This window comes from Motacilla alba, chromosome 2 (assembly GCF_015832195.1).
Source record: "Motacilla alba alba isolate MOTALB_02 chromosome 2, Motacilla_alba_V1.0_pri, whole genome shotgun sequence".
NCBI classification, from domain to species: domain Eukaryota; kingdom Metazoa; phylum Chordata; class Aves; order Passeriformes; family Motacillidae; genus Motacilla; species Motacilla alba.
Genome location: NC_052017.1, coordinates 145,039,910 through 145,055,191, shown reverse-complemented (window position 1 = coordinate 145,055,191; position 15,282 = coordinate 145,039,910). Strand labels below are relative to the sequence as shown.

Here is a 15,282-nt window from a genome sequence, read left to right as displayed (position 1 = left end):
TAGAATGACTCAAATAGAATGACGTAAAGGTATAAATCCAGCACACAGTAAAAGAAATGTTACTTACAAAACTAAAAAATCCTTTTTATCTGCTGATGTTACAGAAGCAAGTAAGCCTGGCAGATCCAGGTTAGCTCTTACACAAGATTGCTCACATACAAGTTGCATGAGTGCTTCCCGTGTTCCACATTTAGGGTTTATTTGCCCCAAGAGCACAAAAACAAAGAATAACTTCAGGTTTATTATTGAACTCCAGCTTATGAACTATCTCTCAATTAGACACTCTGGAGAGTAACAAACAGACATCTGAGCAGCTCTGCCCAAGTCAGACCAGCCACGTTCACTAGTGTGGATCAGAATCAGACATGCCAGCCTCCTCTCTTTACTCACCCCCTCTCAAAAAGCACAGTCACCTTCAAACTGCTGTAAATACCAAAAATTGTCCTTACCTTCACCAACTTCAGCTTGACACTGTATTAAAGCAGCCACACTGTATTCCAGTGCAAGCTGGTGAAGTTAGTTTTCAGTTCTCCACAATAGACAAACTCTTAAGAGTCAACCATAAATGACTCACTGCACTGGATCACCTCTGTCAAGTCAGGAATTGTCTCTGCACTAAGACAGCTTCTAATGTATTAGGTAAGTACCAGTAAACTATGGACAATGGCATATATAAAGGGAGATAAAAGTCCCCAGTTCAGATTTGCTTCTAGACCAGCTCTGAAGAATTGGCAAATATGGTATCTCAAGCAAAATTACAGACATCTTTGCAAAAACAACACCAAGACTCATATTAACAGACCCGGGAGAAAACAGTTAGATAAAATGGGAAAAATTAGCACCTCAGCTACACTTCTAACCAAATAATATTCTGCTGTTGATAAATGGTACCCTCTGAACAAAATACCATCCGATAATACATTAGTTTGAGCAAAAGGATGCAAGATTTGAGAGGTGTTCTTATTCCTAAAATCTGAGAATTGGTTTACTTTGTGGGTAAAGATACACCATGCAGTGCAACAGTCCTTCCTTAAATTCCTGGGACATGGGATTTTTCTCTTGACCATGGTGTCCATTAGCTGGCAAATACTGGTTAACTGTACTGAAGGAGTGTATCTGTTTCCCTTTTACACATTATCCTAAAGTCGGTAACAAAAATCTCCAATTTAAAATACATCTTAAATACAAAACACCTTTCACAATACAAGCAACAAAATTATTATAAGGTTTTTGCTTCAAAATTGTCTCATCGTCTCCTTTCTTAGCTGTTCATAAATCCTCATTTTAAGAAGCATTTTTTCAGTTATTGTACAATGGAGATTATGGGCATCACTTTGTAGCACCCATTTCCTCAGAATCACCAAATCAAAACATGAGTTAAACAGTTGTCTAGAAATTTGCTTCCATACCATAACACTGCTTGAAAATATTCCTGGAGAAACACAGTTACAAAGAGCATTCAAAAAACATGATACTCTCTTCAGAACCATTTGATCTACTATGTGAATTATAACAAAAAAAATCTAATGCCAGTGCTACAGCATTTTTAAATGTATATATTACAGAAAAGGGGATATAATATAAAAAGTAATCCTTGTTTATCCTCAACCAAGGCATGTCTGCTAAGAATGGTTCATCCAGCTTAAAACACTCAGTGAAAGTATTAATGCTTGACCAAATGCTTTCCTGTAAAGCTTTAAGCACTCCATTGTTATTAAAGCCATAGAAAGCTTTATTGACATATTAGTTTTCTGCAATGGTTTCTCTGTGACAGGGTCACTAGGAAAAAAAAAAAGTTAATTTAAGATTCAGAGCACTTTCCCCTAGAATGACCTGAAACAAGGCAAACTTCAAGGATTTTCTTATTCATCTCAGAAAGATAAAGTTTTTATAGAAAGGTAAGTGCTTCAAGCATCAGTGTTACACCACAAACTACTCTCCTTCATGTAACATGGTATTAGGTCTTTAAACATTTATGCATAGCAGAAAGCTTGGTCAATTTTACTACAAAGTTGCTCAAAAGTTATCTCTATATTACTATTGATGCTTGTTCCTTCACATTACTTCTGGTTATGCAACGACATTTGCTCTTTTCTGCTTTAAGAAATGAGCTATTATGAAAAATTGCTTTCTAACTAGCCATGTGATTAAAATATGAATCTCTCCATGACTTTACATAACAATAGCAGATACATTGTATATGACAATGCTATTTTAAAACAGGTATTTTCACTTTAAAAGTTGAGCTAAAATGCTTAAATGGATACCAGTTCCACAAATCAGTAACTTTTGAGAAAATATATTTAAAGTATCACTTTGGGGAACAACAGACCATTTCTTCCTAACTTCTTCTGAGATTTACCCAGTATTTAATTGTAGATCTATGGGCAATTTTTAAAATAGTAGCCTGTCAAAAATGGAAATAATTATTCCCCAGTTTTGATCCATCTCATGGAAAACTATCATGATTCCATTTAACATCCATGGAAACTATTTTTTTCACCTAATTCAGAACACCCAAGTTCAGCAAACTGTCAAAGCAAAATCAGGTTCTGAGACTAAACTAATTCACAATGCATATACATTAAATGTATGGGAGGGGGATAATACCTTCCTGCCTCACAAGTACACAACAAAGCTCTAAAACACCTTTCCCATGTGATGGCTCTTCATAGCAGAGTTGGGCCATATCCAGAATCCCTCCACAACTACATCAGGATCTTCCTTGAGTGGCCAGCTCACCTTTTATGCCTTTAAGTCCATGAAACTTTGAAGATTACTTTCAAGCATGAAACACAAATACAGGTTTAAGCGTCACATTCTCACACACAACCCAAAGTCAGCTGAGGTATTCAGCAGATCAAAAAAACCAAGTCACTCTAACCTCAGTGTCCTAAGCTGACAAGATCTCATTCCCCTATCTGCCATTTTGACACCCAGCATGCACATGGACTCCTTTTTATAGGTAACTTGAGCTAGAAATCAGTTCTACCTCAAGAAGTTGGCCCTTTTCCTATAAGGCTGCATAAAAGCCCAACCTCGCTAATCCTTACTCGTAGTAGATGTCCCAGTTACAACAGGATTGCAGACAGCATTACCAAAGCTTATTCAAGCTTCCCCTAAATACCTCAGATTAATTTCCGTATCACAGCTCTTCAGGCCTCTTGGAGGCATCTGCAGAGTTGGACCAAACAAAAAAACCTCTAAGACCCCATACAACAGTATTTTGAAAAGATGTGACTGGGCCTGCAATCTATAGAGGAGTTTCCACAAGGTTCTGTCTTACCAGGTAAAACTTTCTGTCACCATAACAAGACATATTAAATTGGACTTTTTTACAGGAGTCTGTAAATAACACAAGGAAATTTATTCAAATGTACAACCAGTTTCAAGGAGAAACAGAACATAACTCCTGGGACCAACCATCTTGAATTATTTCATAGCACAGACAAAATTCAGGTTGCCTTGGTTATTCTGTCACCTTCCATCAAGGCCCAGGTATGAAAAAAACCCATTTTAGACCAACTATCTGTAGCATAAGATTAAGCATGTTAACTAACACTGCCAAGGGCTGAGGAAGACAAAGGTTCCCAGTTAAAGGATATAATTACAGAGAATCACAGAAAGAACCAAGAGCTCTTAGGCAGGAGGCCAGTTAACCGCATCATCAGGAACACTCAACTATTAGTGCACTAAGCAAAAAACCGAAAACTCACAATTTTTCAGGGTGAGCAAAGATGCCCAGAAAAGTGCAATACACACTTTTGAATGTGAGGTCTACCAGTTTCTTTTCCAACAGAAAGCCAGCTGCTCTGCACTTAAGTTGAAGAGCTTCTGCTGCACTTAACCTGTCACCTTCCAGGGCTGTCAGAGGTAATTGCACAGGCCCAGCCACAGGCTCATGAGAATGGATATGACAGGACAGGAAATGTGAGCAAGCATTACCATGCCAGGCTGATCTGATCAGAGCCTGGACTGCCTGACCTGTGTTGAGGCTATTATGATTTATTCAAGGAATCAGAGTTACAGCAAAGTTTTAAAGAAGGAAAAGGTAATGCAATATACATTTCAGGTCTAGCAAGCTGTCTTGCTTGGGGGCAGGGCACTGATGGGTTGTTTGGGTTCACAGTCCCCTTTTATAATAAAAAAATCAGGACAGGATTCATTAAATATCAATATACATAAAACAGCAGAGGCATCTTTCTTTCCCAGAGTCATCCCTGGCAAATATAAACAAATAGTTTCTGTTGGCAAAAATCAATTGTATTTGTGGTTAGTTTCATTTTCATCTATTTAACACTGTTAAGGATTTAACAATTTTAATAACTTGGGGGATTTTTTGAACTAGTTTAAAAGCAGGATCATTTATTTAGGGGGACTATTCTGTTAATGAAGTTGAAGCAAACTTTTTTTTTTTTCTCACTACTTCCTGGTTACCAAAGTTAGTTAGATTAAACCCAAACTGTAACCTAATTCTTGCTTGAGAGATTTATTAATAATTATAATGATTTTGTCAGCCTTAAATAGCAGATTCTCAGGTCACTAACCCCATAAAGACACTACATCTCCGGAAAAAATGGAGATGTCTTTGTTCAGGATCTTGCAAAATAGGCAACAGCATTAAACATGCCAGAATGATAGGAGAACTCTGAACACACTACTGACATGCAGAAGATTTTTTTGCACAGATTTCATCCATATTAAAGTCTGGAATTTCATTCTTCTGAAGCATTTGTCACCAACACTGATCAGTAGAAAGAAAACTCAAAAATGAGAAACAAATCTTTTAACCATTTTTCTGAGGCATTCTTCCTTGGTATTTTCTACCATCAACACATTTGGAGCAATATCAACACTTATCACAGGTAAAATCGTCTAGGAAACTGCACACATACACAGAGAACAGCTGTGCAGAGCCACAGAGCATTTATGCAAAACTTCATTTCATGTTTTTTATGAGGACCACAGTATTTTTTGGCAAGTTTTGCAGAAGAGAATCACAGAGAAGTACAGGATGGAAGGTACCTTAAAGATCATCCAGGTCCAACCTCCTTGACATGGGCAGGGACACCTTCCACTTGACCAGGTGGCTCAAAGCCCCATCCAGCCTGGCCTTGAACATTTCCAGGGATGGAGCACCCACAGCTTCTCTGGTCAACTGCACCAGATGCCTCACTGCTCTTTCTGTGAAAATTTTCTTCCTACTATCTGATCTAAATCTCTCCTCTTTCATTTTAAAACCTTCCCCACCTGTCAAATCACTGAATACCCTTTCCAGCTCTCTTGTAAACCCCCTTTAGGTACTGGAAGATGCTGTAAGGTCTCCCTGGAGCCTTCTCCAACTCTCTCATCCCCTCTTCCTAGCAGAGGTGCTCCAGCCCCAGTCATCTTCATGACCTCCTCTAGATTCATTCCAACAGGTCCACGTCCTAAGCTCTGGGACCCCCAGAGCTGGATGCAGCACTGGAGGTGGGGTCTCACAGGAGCAGAGCAGAGGGGAAGAGTTCCCTTCCCGACCTGCTGCCCACAGGGCTTTGGATGCAGCCCAGGACACCTTTGGTTTCAGGGCTGTGAGAGCACATTTTGGGATCATGTTGAGCCTCTCCTCCACCAACACCCCAAGTCATCCTCCTCAGGCCTGCTCTTGCTCCATTCTCAGCCCACCAAGTATTTGTGTCTGGGATTGCCCCAACCCACAGGGATCACCTTGCACTTGGCCCTGCTGAACTTCACAAGCTTTGCATAGCCCCACCTCTCCAATCTCTCAAGGTCCCTCTGGATGCCATCCTGTCCCTCCAGTGAGTGCCAACTGCACCACACAGCTGGGTCAGTGAGCTTGCAGAGGGTGCACTCAGTGTCACTGTCCGTGTCACCAGCAAAGATATCAAACACTGCTGGTCCCAGTACCAGCCCCCAAGGAATGCCACTCATCATTGGTCACCACTTGGACACTGAGTTGATTACAACTCTGAGGGCGACCATCCGGCCAATTCCTTACTCACCAAGCCATCCATCCATCAACTCCCTGTCTCTGCAGTTTAGGTACAAGAGTGACATATGGGCCAGTATCAAATGCTTTGCACAAATCCACATAGATAACAATACTTGTTTTTTCCCCTTATCTACCAACCCTGCAACCTAGTCAAAGGAGTTAACCAGTTTTGTCATGCATAGCTTGTCCTTAGTGAAGCCACCTTGGCTGTCACTAATCAGCCAACATGGATAAATATCCAACACATGCGCTCCACAAACAGTTCAGGGGAACCAAGATGATTGGAACAACCTCGTATCCATCCCACATATCTTGACAAAGCATCTCTAATGGCTGATCCCTCTTCTGAACAAATAAAATAGAAATAGGATTAGCACTTCAAAAATTTATTGATGCGAAAAGACTTTTTACTCCCATGTACAGGCATCTAAAACTCATGTCACTTACTGTAGACTACAGTATGCCAGGATAAGGTTCTTAGTTTGCCATGTTGAAACTATGTCACTTCATACATTGTATCATAATTTAATAAATCTCAAAAATAAAACCACAAGCCTGGTTCTAATACCAAGTGATAGCAAATTGCAGTGACTCGTTGCAGTTTAGGGCAGATGCTTTTCGGAGGTATCAGGAGTACCTGTGAAAATTCTGAACTGATGCTCCCGATACAGTGAGAAATTTTAGTTAATTTTGACTCTACAGAACCTTTAATGAGCAACCTTTATCAAATATCCATCTATATGCAATAAAATGGAAATTTCTGAGAGAAGCTGAGCCCCCAAATATTGGGATAAAATATTCTTAAATATTAAGTATCTAGGATTTTATTCACTCTGTCAGAAGAGAGATTTATGTGAACAGAGATACCAATATTTTCCTTTCTGTGGAGCAGTCCTAGTAGAGATGAAGGAACTCACATGACATGTCTGCTCTGCACACCTGTTTTATTTTGCACCCCTAGACCTGCCTGGACATAAGTTCAGGCTTCTTTCCGCAGCACACATCAGGCTTTATTCCAGTTCAGTGTCTTTATAGGCCAGAATCAAACAGCAGAGCATCTCCAGCCGCTCAAAATATGGCAAGGGCTTTCCTACTAGCTATCCTAAATAATTTCAATGTTTAGTCCTATAAGGAAAGTGGACACTCGATAAAGAAGCAGAAGTATCTTTCAGAAGGCAGTGTTTCCCTTTTTAATAGCCAGTTTGCCTTTCTTGCCCCTGAGCTCAAGTATCTACATCTCAACATTTAGAAGAAAAACATCCTGTTTGCAAACACTGACCATGGAGTAAGGGGTTCCTATATTTTTCCTTGCCATCTTCATCCTACTGCATGCTTGCATATAGCTCTACTTAGCCATAAAGATGACTTAAGTCAGAGTTCCAAAGATGTGCCCACGTGATGTGCAGCCTTGCACTCACTCAAGGAATATTTAATGAAACTTTGAACAGCAGCAAAGAAATCCCTGCAAGATATCCTGCACAGGCCTGTGACAAAAACACTGATACTGTGCAGAAAAAAAAAAAAAAAGGTTTTTCTAAACAGGAGGGAGGAATGGTGACTTTTTTCCTCCATTAAAAGATAGTCTTGAAATTTCTAGTAGGAAGAAAAAGCCATTTCAAACAAATTAAAAAATGCTAATCTGATTGTCATAACATTAACCTTAAAATTTTAAGCAGCACCAAAATAATAAAGTTCCACAGCCTACTGAATGTTGCATAAATGCTTCCAGGCAGCAATATTTTAGTGCAGGATAATAGTTGGCAGTAAAGAAGTGTTAAGAATTCATGGTGGGCAAAGATATTAATGAAGCAGTCTCTACCCCTCCAGAATAGACTGCATAATTTAGCAGTCAAGATATAATTCATCCAAGAATAACAATGGCTGAAACTTAAGAGGATGAGAAGAAAATTTTCACAATTAGTTCCTTAATGGTGCATTTTAAGCTGCACTTCCAGCTACAATAAGAAAGTTTCAAAGCCTGACATCAGATTCAACTTCAAAACTTGTTTTTCCTTTTGATATTCAGAAGAGGAGGATCCTGCTATCCCAAAAATATGGTTCAATTATTGCTCTCAACATACTACTTTGTCTGACCAGCACCACTTTCCTGCACATTTATTTCAACAAATGAACAATATAGGAGCTCTAAGGTAGAATCACTTCTACCTTAGAGATCTTACAGAACAGATTGCAGAAGAGTAACAGTAATAACTTTAGTTATTACTAAAGTAATAGTTTTAAATGTTACATTAAAGAATAGTTAAGATACTAGTGAAATATCTTTTATAAGAACTTATATTTATCAAATATGAAAACTGGGCTTACCTTAGGGAATTGTTTTACTGGAATCAGAACTTTTTGTCCCAACTTCATATTCTTATTGATGACTACATCAATATACTTCTCTTCTTCCTTTCCTTCCCCTTTCTGGAATTTTTCAATTTCTGTAAAAAAAAAAAAAAAAAAAAAAGTTACTTTTTTAGTTTAATGCCACAATCTAAAAGCCGAGAATCTTCAAATTCAGTATAAATAAATTTCAAAGCTAATACTGTATGGCACACTTATATTGTGTAATCAATACATGTAATTGGTGATACAAGGCCGATAGGATAAAGAATGTTTCCCTTTTTTGTATGTTCATGTTTATACCAGCACCTTGAATTAGCATTGCAAACACTGTACTCACTTAACACTTAGGATACATTTTTTTATATGACTAAATTAGTAAAAACTATTCCTAGATACCTTTGAGCATGTATAAATTTAAAAACATAGCATAGTTTATTATTCAACAATTTTATTCCCCTTCTATAAAAAAAGTGTCAGATTTAATGGTGGCTTTCTACAGTGGACTTAGGAACAAATGTCAGGTTAATCTTTTGGAATTCCAGAAATGTAATTGAGGTACATAGATCATACCCAAAAATCTGAGATTAGTGTTATACCAACAATGACATTATTAGGAATGGCATTTAGAAGTTCAAACTCTGGCCTGCATGACTCAATTCATTCCAGAGGTACACACAAAACTGACTCTTGACTATACTTTTCTCCAAATATTGACTCTCCAATGTGCTAATGAAAAACTGCAGATTTCATTTCATTAGAGAGGGTTCATGAGGAGCATACAGGGAGATGAAGTGAAGCACTTCTTGAGTTATTTGCTGGATTGGGTTCATCATGCTGGGGGCTGCAGCATTAAAGATGTTAGCACACAGCAAAACCCAACCCATTTCACAAGTTCCAGAGAAGTGCTCCTGTGGGAATCTAGCACTTGTCCCCCACAAGCATTTCCATATATCTTGTTCATCTGTTACAACAAGAAACACCCTTCTACTCTACTGGACCTCTAGAAATTAAGGACATTCATCAAGACCTTGCAGTTTCTTTAAGAGGAATGTGATCTTAGGCCGAGAGGAGACTGTAATAAAAACCTGAACGCAAAGAAACCAATCAAAAATATAGGGAAACCAGCCTTAGTACACTTTCAAAGACAGTCTGGTTTGAAATTAGGTCCAATGAAAAACAGAATAAACCAACACATTTCTAACTACAAAAAAAATCCATGCATTATCAGCAATTTGTTTAATGAATACCAGTCCATTTTTATCTACAAGTACAGAAATTAGGATGTCAACATCTTTTTAATAACTGAAACTTATCTTCCATGCAAGTTTTAACTTCATTAACACAAAACAGGAAATAAACAATTTATCCAAGTTACTATTCAGTCCCTGAAAACTAAGGAAGTCAAACCAGCCTCAGACTATCTGAAGGCTTCTTGAAGGAAAAGAATTCCTCAGCTGTACTTTCAAAACTTCTTGTCAAGTCTCTACAAAGTTTTTGATTCCTATGGATTATAGCAATGTAAAAATTCTATCAAAGCAACCTTGCTCCAGCATGTCCTTTGTTTCATCATGCTCAGTAAAAAAAAAGTCTCCAGCACCATTATCTCACCAGCTAATAACAACTGAAGAACATTTCAATATTCAAAATCCAGGTAAAAATGGAAATTTGGAAATGCCACATTACAGACTAGAGAATAATGGACAATTAAACAAATGTAAAGTTACATCAATTTAATTTGGAACTCATTTCCAGGTGAAATTAAGACTAAAATTTTATAGGGTGTGATGTTCCCACTTAAAAATCCAGTGACTGGTACTTTTTAGAAGTCAAAGTTTTCAAATACCACATTCAGGTGTAAACACATAATACCGTCACAGCATTCAAACACAGATGTTATAAACATAATTGCCAATTAAGCCGGATCAATAATTTGCGAGAGTCAAATTATTATAAAATAACAAAGTATAAAATTTATTTTGCGTTCAAATTCACAATTTAAGCCAGCCGTGAATCAAAATAGACAGAGTCAAGCCCAGGACTTTGGCTCTGGGTGACAAACTTACGCAGCTCTGAGCCCCTGTCGCGTCAGAGAGGTAGTGACACACCATGGCCATGTCTGGGTCCAGTGTTTATACTGTTTTTCTCGCCAGAGGCAAGGATGTCCTTTGTCCTTTTCATAATCAAGTGAATTTCCAAAGCTTCTCCTGTCCAAGGATAATATTATCAGATGGGAAGACAGTCCAGTCTCTGACATCTTGGGAGTAATTCATCGGTCTCTTGTCTTCTGCTGGACGAGTCCTTAAGGATCGAGTTTACAATACACAAACCCATGCCCAGGAAGATATACATGTTAAACAGTCTTTTACTGGTAGTCCTTTACATGTTAGTGGATTTCCCAGAAACAGACTATAGGCTAAGTGGATTATCATAAAATATGCTATCTATGGCCAGGTGTGCCACTGATATCTCATTCCTGACTTAGTTAAGATTCCCAGTTCCTGTGCTGTTTTCCTCTTGACATGTAAATATAGCAAGACTGTAGGTGGTATCTGTAGGACAACTGGTTTCCCAGCTCCTGAGAGCTTCTATACAAACCCCCTCCTTTAGCTCTGGTAACTAGTCTGGACATGTTTCTTTTAGCAGTTTCCATTTGGTCAGTGAAGCTGTAAACTTTTAATATTCTTATTTTAGTACATTTATAATACTAGACTTATAATGACATTACATTCAGTATATTAATCACATAATACTATTTTATCTGCCTATGAATTTTGACATATCTATAACACAGATATACCTCTAACACCACTCTTTCCTCATATAACAAGGGCAGTAGGGACAAAGCTCTTTGATTTCTCTTCAGAAACAAGATTAGGTACTTGTAGATTTTTATGTTTTACAAGTAAAAACAACACTAATTTTAAGGCTGCTGCTGGCATTACAGTGTTAGTATAAACATTCAAAGCTTAAAACTGACCAGAAATTTGCCAATCTTGAGCAATATTTTACACCATGAAATGCTGATTATTAAAGCGCTAATAAAAATACATCCATTTGTAATGACTGAAGCAAATGCAGCTGCAACAAAATTTGATATGATTTGATTTAGTACTGATTTTATATGTTAGAACTAAATTTTTTTAAGTCAGAAAAGCACTGTTAAACTTCATTAAATATTAAATTCAATGAATGCATTTTGCTGTACTTTTTTGTGAAAGAGCAGTGCACCAAGACCCCCCAGGTGGTTCAAATGATCCCAGCCTGATGCAAGACATTTCCAAGTTCTCAGTCACTGTAATTACTGTTACAGTAAAGGACTTTTTCCTGAAGAATCTAAACTAACAAAATAAAACTACCTTCAACATCAAAGCCCACCAAGTTTTTATGAATTGGTAAAGATAAACATTTGTTTTCTCATGTTGAGTCATATGCTGTGATCCCCAAATGCACAGCATGGCATACACTACAATCCCCCTGCCCACCTGAAAGTGAGAACCACAACTTTATGAATCAGCAGTGGCTTAAGGAACTTCCTAGAAATTGCCAAAAAATATTACACCTGGAAATGAGTTGTTTCAGACACCTCAGATGCACTTAAAATGCAGTTGAAGAGTTAAGCACAAAGTTCTACCCCAGTAACATTCTTCAGTTGAGCCAACTGCATAAATTCCTTCAGAGATCAATACAGGGCTAATTGTATTTCCTAAATACTTAAGCTCAGAAATGTTATTTGAATTGGTATTTGAAGGACTTGATTGCAACAATGTGATTAATGCTAAATATGCTCATAATATGGGACTACTTTGAGCTGATAAAAAACATAAAAAGACCATTCTCTTCTTGCTCTAGTAGATACTGAACTTCAAGTCACTAAAGTAATTATTAAAAGAAACATTACTTACTCCAAAAATCAGTTTTCCTACCCCAAGTATCTACACATTTTATTGAACATTTTAAGCAAAACCCCTTTATTCTTTTACTTGCACTGTTTAAACATATTTTTTTTGCTTCAAGAAGTTACTGAAACCCATTAAGAGGCTGCAAATCAGCTCTCAGCAAAACAGATCATAATTTTCCCCATTTTTTTTAAAAGTCAAATTACTTTACTAACAAACAACCATAGCCCATTGCCAAAGCAGTACAAAGTAAGATTAAGTAATTTTTTCCTGTTGTGGTCTAATGTGTTAATCAAACTGAATGAAGACTTTCTGCCTCTTCATCACTGTTATAAAAAACTTTAATTTTGTATTAACAAAGTCCAGTCCACTGATCACATTTTATCTCAAATTTTACTTTTTTTTTTTATTTCTTTGCACTTGAAATCTAAGACGAACAGGAAATACAGCTAAGCATTAGAATTTCATCCATATCTGCACAGCTCTTACAATATCATTCACATACATCAAGCTTTAGATAATTAGGGAAAAATCATGCCAGACCACACAGGAAATCCAATCAGATTTTCAAGGTCAAATGGATAGGAAGATTTGCCTTTTCTTAATCCTTAGATTACATTCTGCACTGCTTTGCTATATGAAGCAATGCCATTTCCTAGATCACAAACAGTAAATAAACATGTGATTAAAGCTTCCCATAAAGCTAGAGATTAAAATCTCATGTTCTCAGACCAAGGATGCAGCTAATGCAACAGGAATTTAACTGCATGCAGTAATAACTGCATGGATGGTTTTTTTCTTTAGATTTAATCATAGCAGAGATCTAAGCAATGATTAGTCCTCAGTTAATTCACCAAATAACAGTGGTAGATACATCAGATAATGATGAAGTGGAATTGTTTCATATTATTCTTCAATTAGTATTAATCTTCCTGGGGCAGAAGTACAATCCAGGATTCCAGCTCCCTCAGCTAAGCCAATATAAATACTTGTGTTTAATGCTGAGCAAAGTGATGCACTATTTGTCTGTAGTTAATCAACATAATAAATATAAGAACTAATGTCAACCTCAAAGTAAACAGAAATGTTTACTGCATTTGTCCTCAAGGCAATATTTCCTTTACACAAGATCAGGAGAAACAGAAACCAGGTCAATTTGCCTGCAAATCCTTAAAAAAGTTTCTGCTTTATTTTCTTAGATTCAGATGTCTTACCAAACACACCATCATATCCAAATAATTTTGTACTAACTTTTTCCAGCTTTAGATGGAAGAAAAAGTGAAAAAATGCAAGGCTCATTCAAGGATATCCACATGATCACAGCTTAAGAGAACAGGGCATTGATAGAACTGCACTGCAATTGCACTAGAAGTAGTTTCCACATTTATTTTGAAAGTCAAAATATTCTAAGAACTACATTATCCTTTAAAAATACTCCTAAATCAAGTGGGTTTGAAAATTACTAACATTATACAATAGAAGCAATAGATTTTGCTTTCTTTGGGCAATTTTACTGCCTTGTATCTAAGAAAAGGAAACATCAAAATTTAGACTGACTCAATCAAGCATGTTGTACAACTACTGAAGCATAGCCCAACAGCAATAATATTTCTCAGTGAATTCTCACAACTTCACAGTTGACTTAGAAAAGTCACACCCTCCTCAATTCATAAAGCTCTTAAGTCAAACTGAAGGCTAAGCATCTTTACATATTCCCCCTGTCCTTTTAGCTCTTGAAAACTCACTGCTTTTGCCCATTGATGGAGACAGAACACTGAGCTGGATGGCCATTTCCCCTGGCAGCATGAGTCCTTTTGGCTTCACATCAGAAAAAAACAAAGTGATGGTACTACAAAAAACAGACCTTGACTTATTAGTTTGCATTTTATGAACACCCCCTTTAGGGAACACAGTCAAGCTTTGGTAAGAGACAAGCTCCCAGAGGAAAAGGGGGCTACAAGCCAGATGTAGCAGAATTTCAGAAAAAAAAAAAAAAAAAGTTTTTCCTTAATGGACAAAAACTGACAATATCAGCATTCCATACTGTTTATTTGGAAACTTTCACTGTGGGAAAACCCATAATTTATCCCAGAAGACACATTTTAAGAATACCTATTCTTAAAAAAAAAAAAAAGAAAACTTTCCCAATGAAGCCAAGTCCTAATAGTCTACTGTGCAGGATGCTGACTAATTGCCCACAGACCTTCCAGGAGTTCTGTGAATCCATAGTACACAAGATGGTGAACCCAATTACAATTTCAAGTTTGATTAAATTGATGAGAGCCTAATCTCATTGTTGTAGTAAAATGGTCTTGATTGTGCTTTAGATTATACATCTTCTACCCTGATCTCCTTTATTCCCTGTCCTAGTAGTGGATGATTACAAGTTCTTTGAGTCAGCACCTCTCCAACCAATATTTCTCATCTTTTGAGCTGAAAACAGTACTGCACAGCACCAACTTGAACTAGAATCACTACACCAAGTTTAATACAGTCCAAAAAGCTTGCTGAAATAAACCTCACAGACTTCCTTACAACAGCCTTTAAGAGACCTACTACTCATTTTCCATCCTCTTTATCAGCATGAAGCTGCACAACCTTCCCAATTTTTGCACTAAACAGAAGAGGCAACCTTAGCCTCCTACTTTTGAGTATCTTAAAACATGTCTAGCATAGCCTAGTTTGCTTCAAAGCAGTTTCTCTGTGTAGACGCTCACAAAAAAAATGCAGAATTTCCCAATTTCAACTGTATATGGCATCCCAATCCCCCAGAAAAACACACAATTAAGTTCAGCAACTAAACACTTTCTGAGATGAGTAAATGCTTAGACAAATATACCTTTTTCTGCTCTCTAAGATGTTTAAGAGTAAAAGTAAAATACTAATTAGTGTATCTTCACAAAAAAAAACAACAACAAAAAAAGGAAAATTAGCAAACTAAAGTAATCAAATAAAAATAGCCTCAAAATATTTAAAATAAAGAAACTAAATATATGTGGAATGTAAACATTTAGACTCATCCTAAATAGGTCTAAAACACAAATA

General features: G+C 37.1%; 1 protein-coding gene across 2 annotated transcripts in view; it reads right to left on the bottom strand.

The window, feature by feature from the left end:
• Window positions 1–15,282, bottom strand: part of KHDRBS3 (KH RNA binding domain containing, signal transduction associated 3) — a 92,205-nt gene that overhangs the window by 56,674 nt on the left and 20,249 nt on the right. For both annotated transcript variants that reach the window (XR_005255695.1, XM_038126985.1), the window contains exon 2: window positions 8,318–8,436. Coding sequence is in view for 1 of the 2 variants with exons in the window: in XM_038126985.1 (XP_037982913.1) it covers window positions 8,318–8,436 (119 nt within the window). In the remaining variant the exon portion in view is untranslated. The remainder of the gene's footprint in view (window positions 1–8,317; window positions 8,437–15,282) is intronic.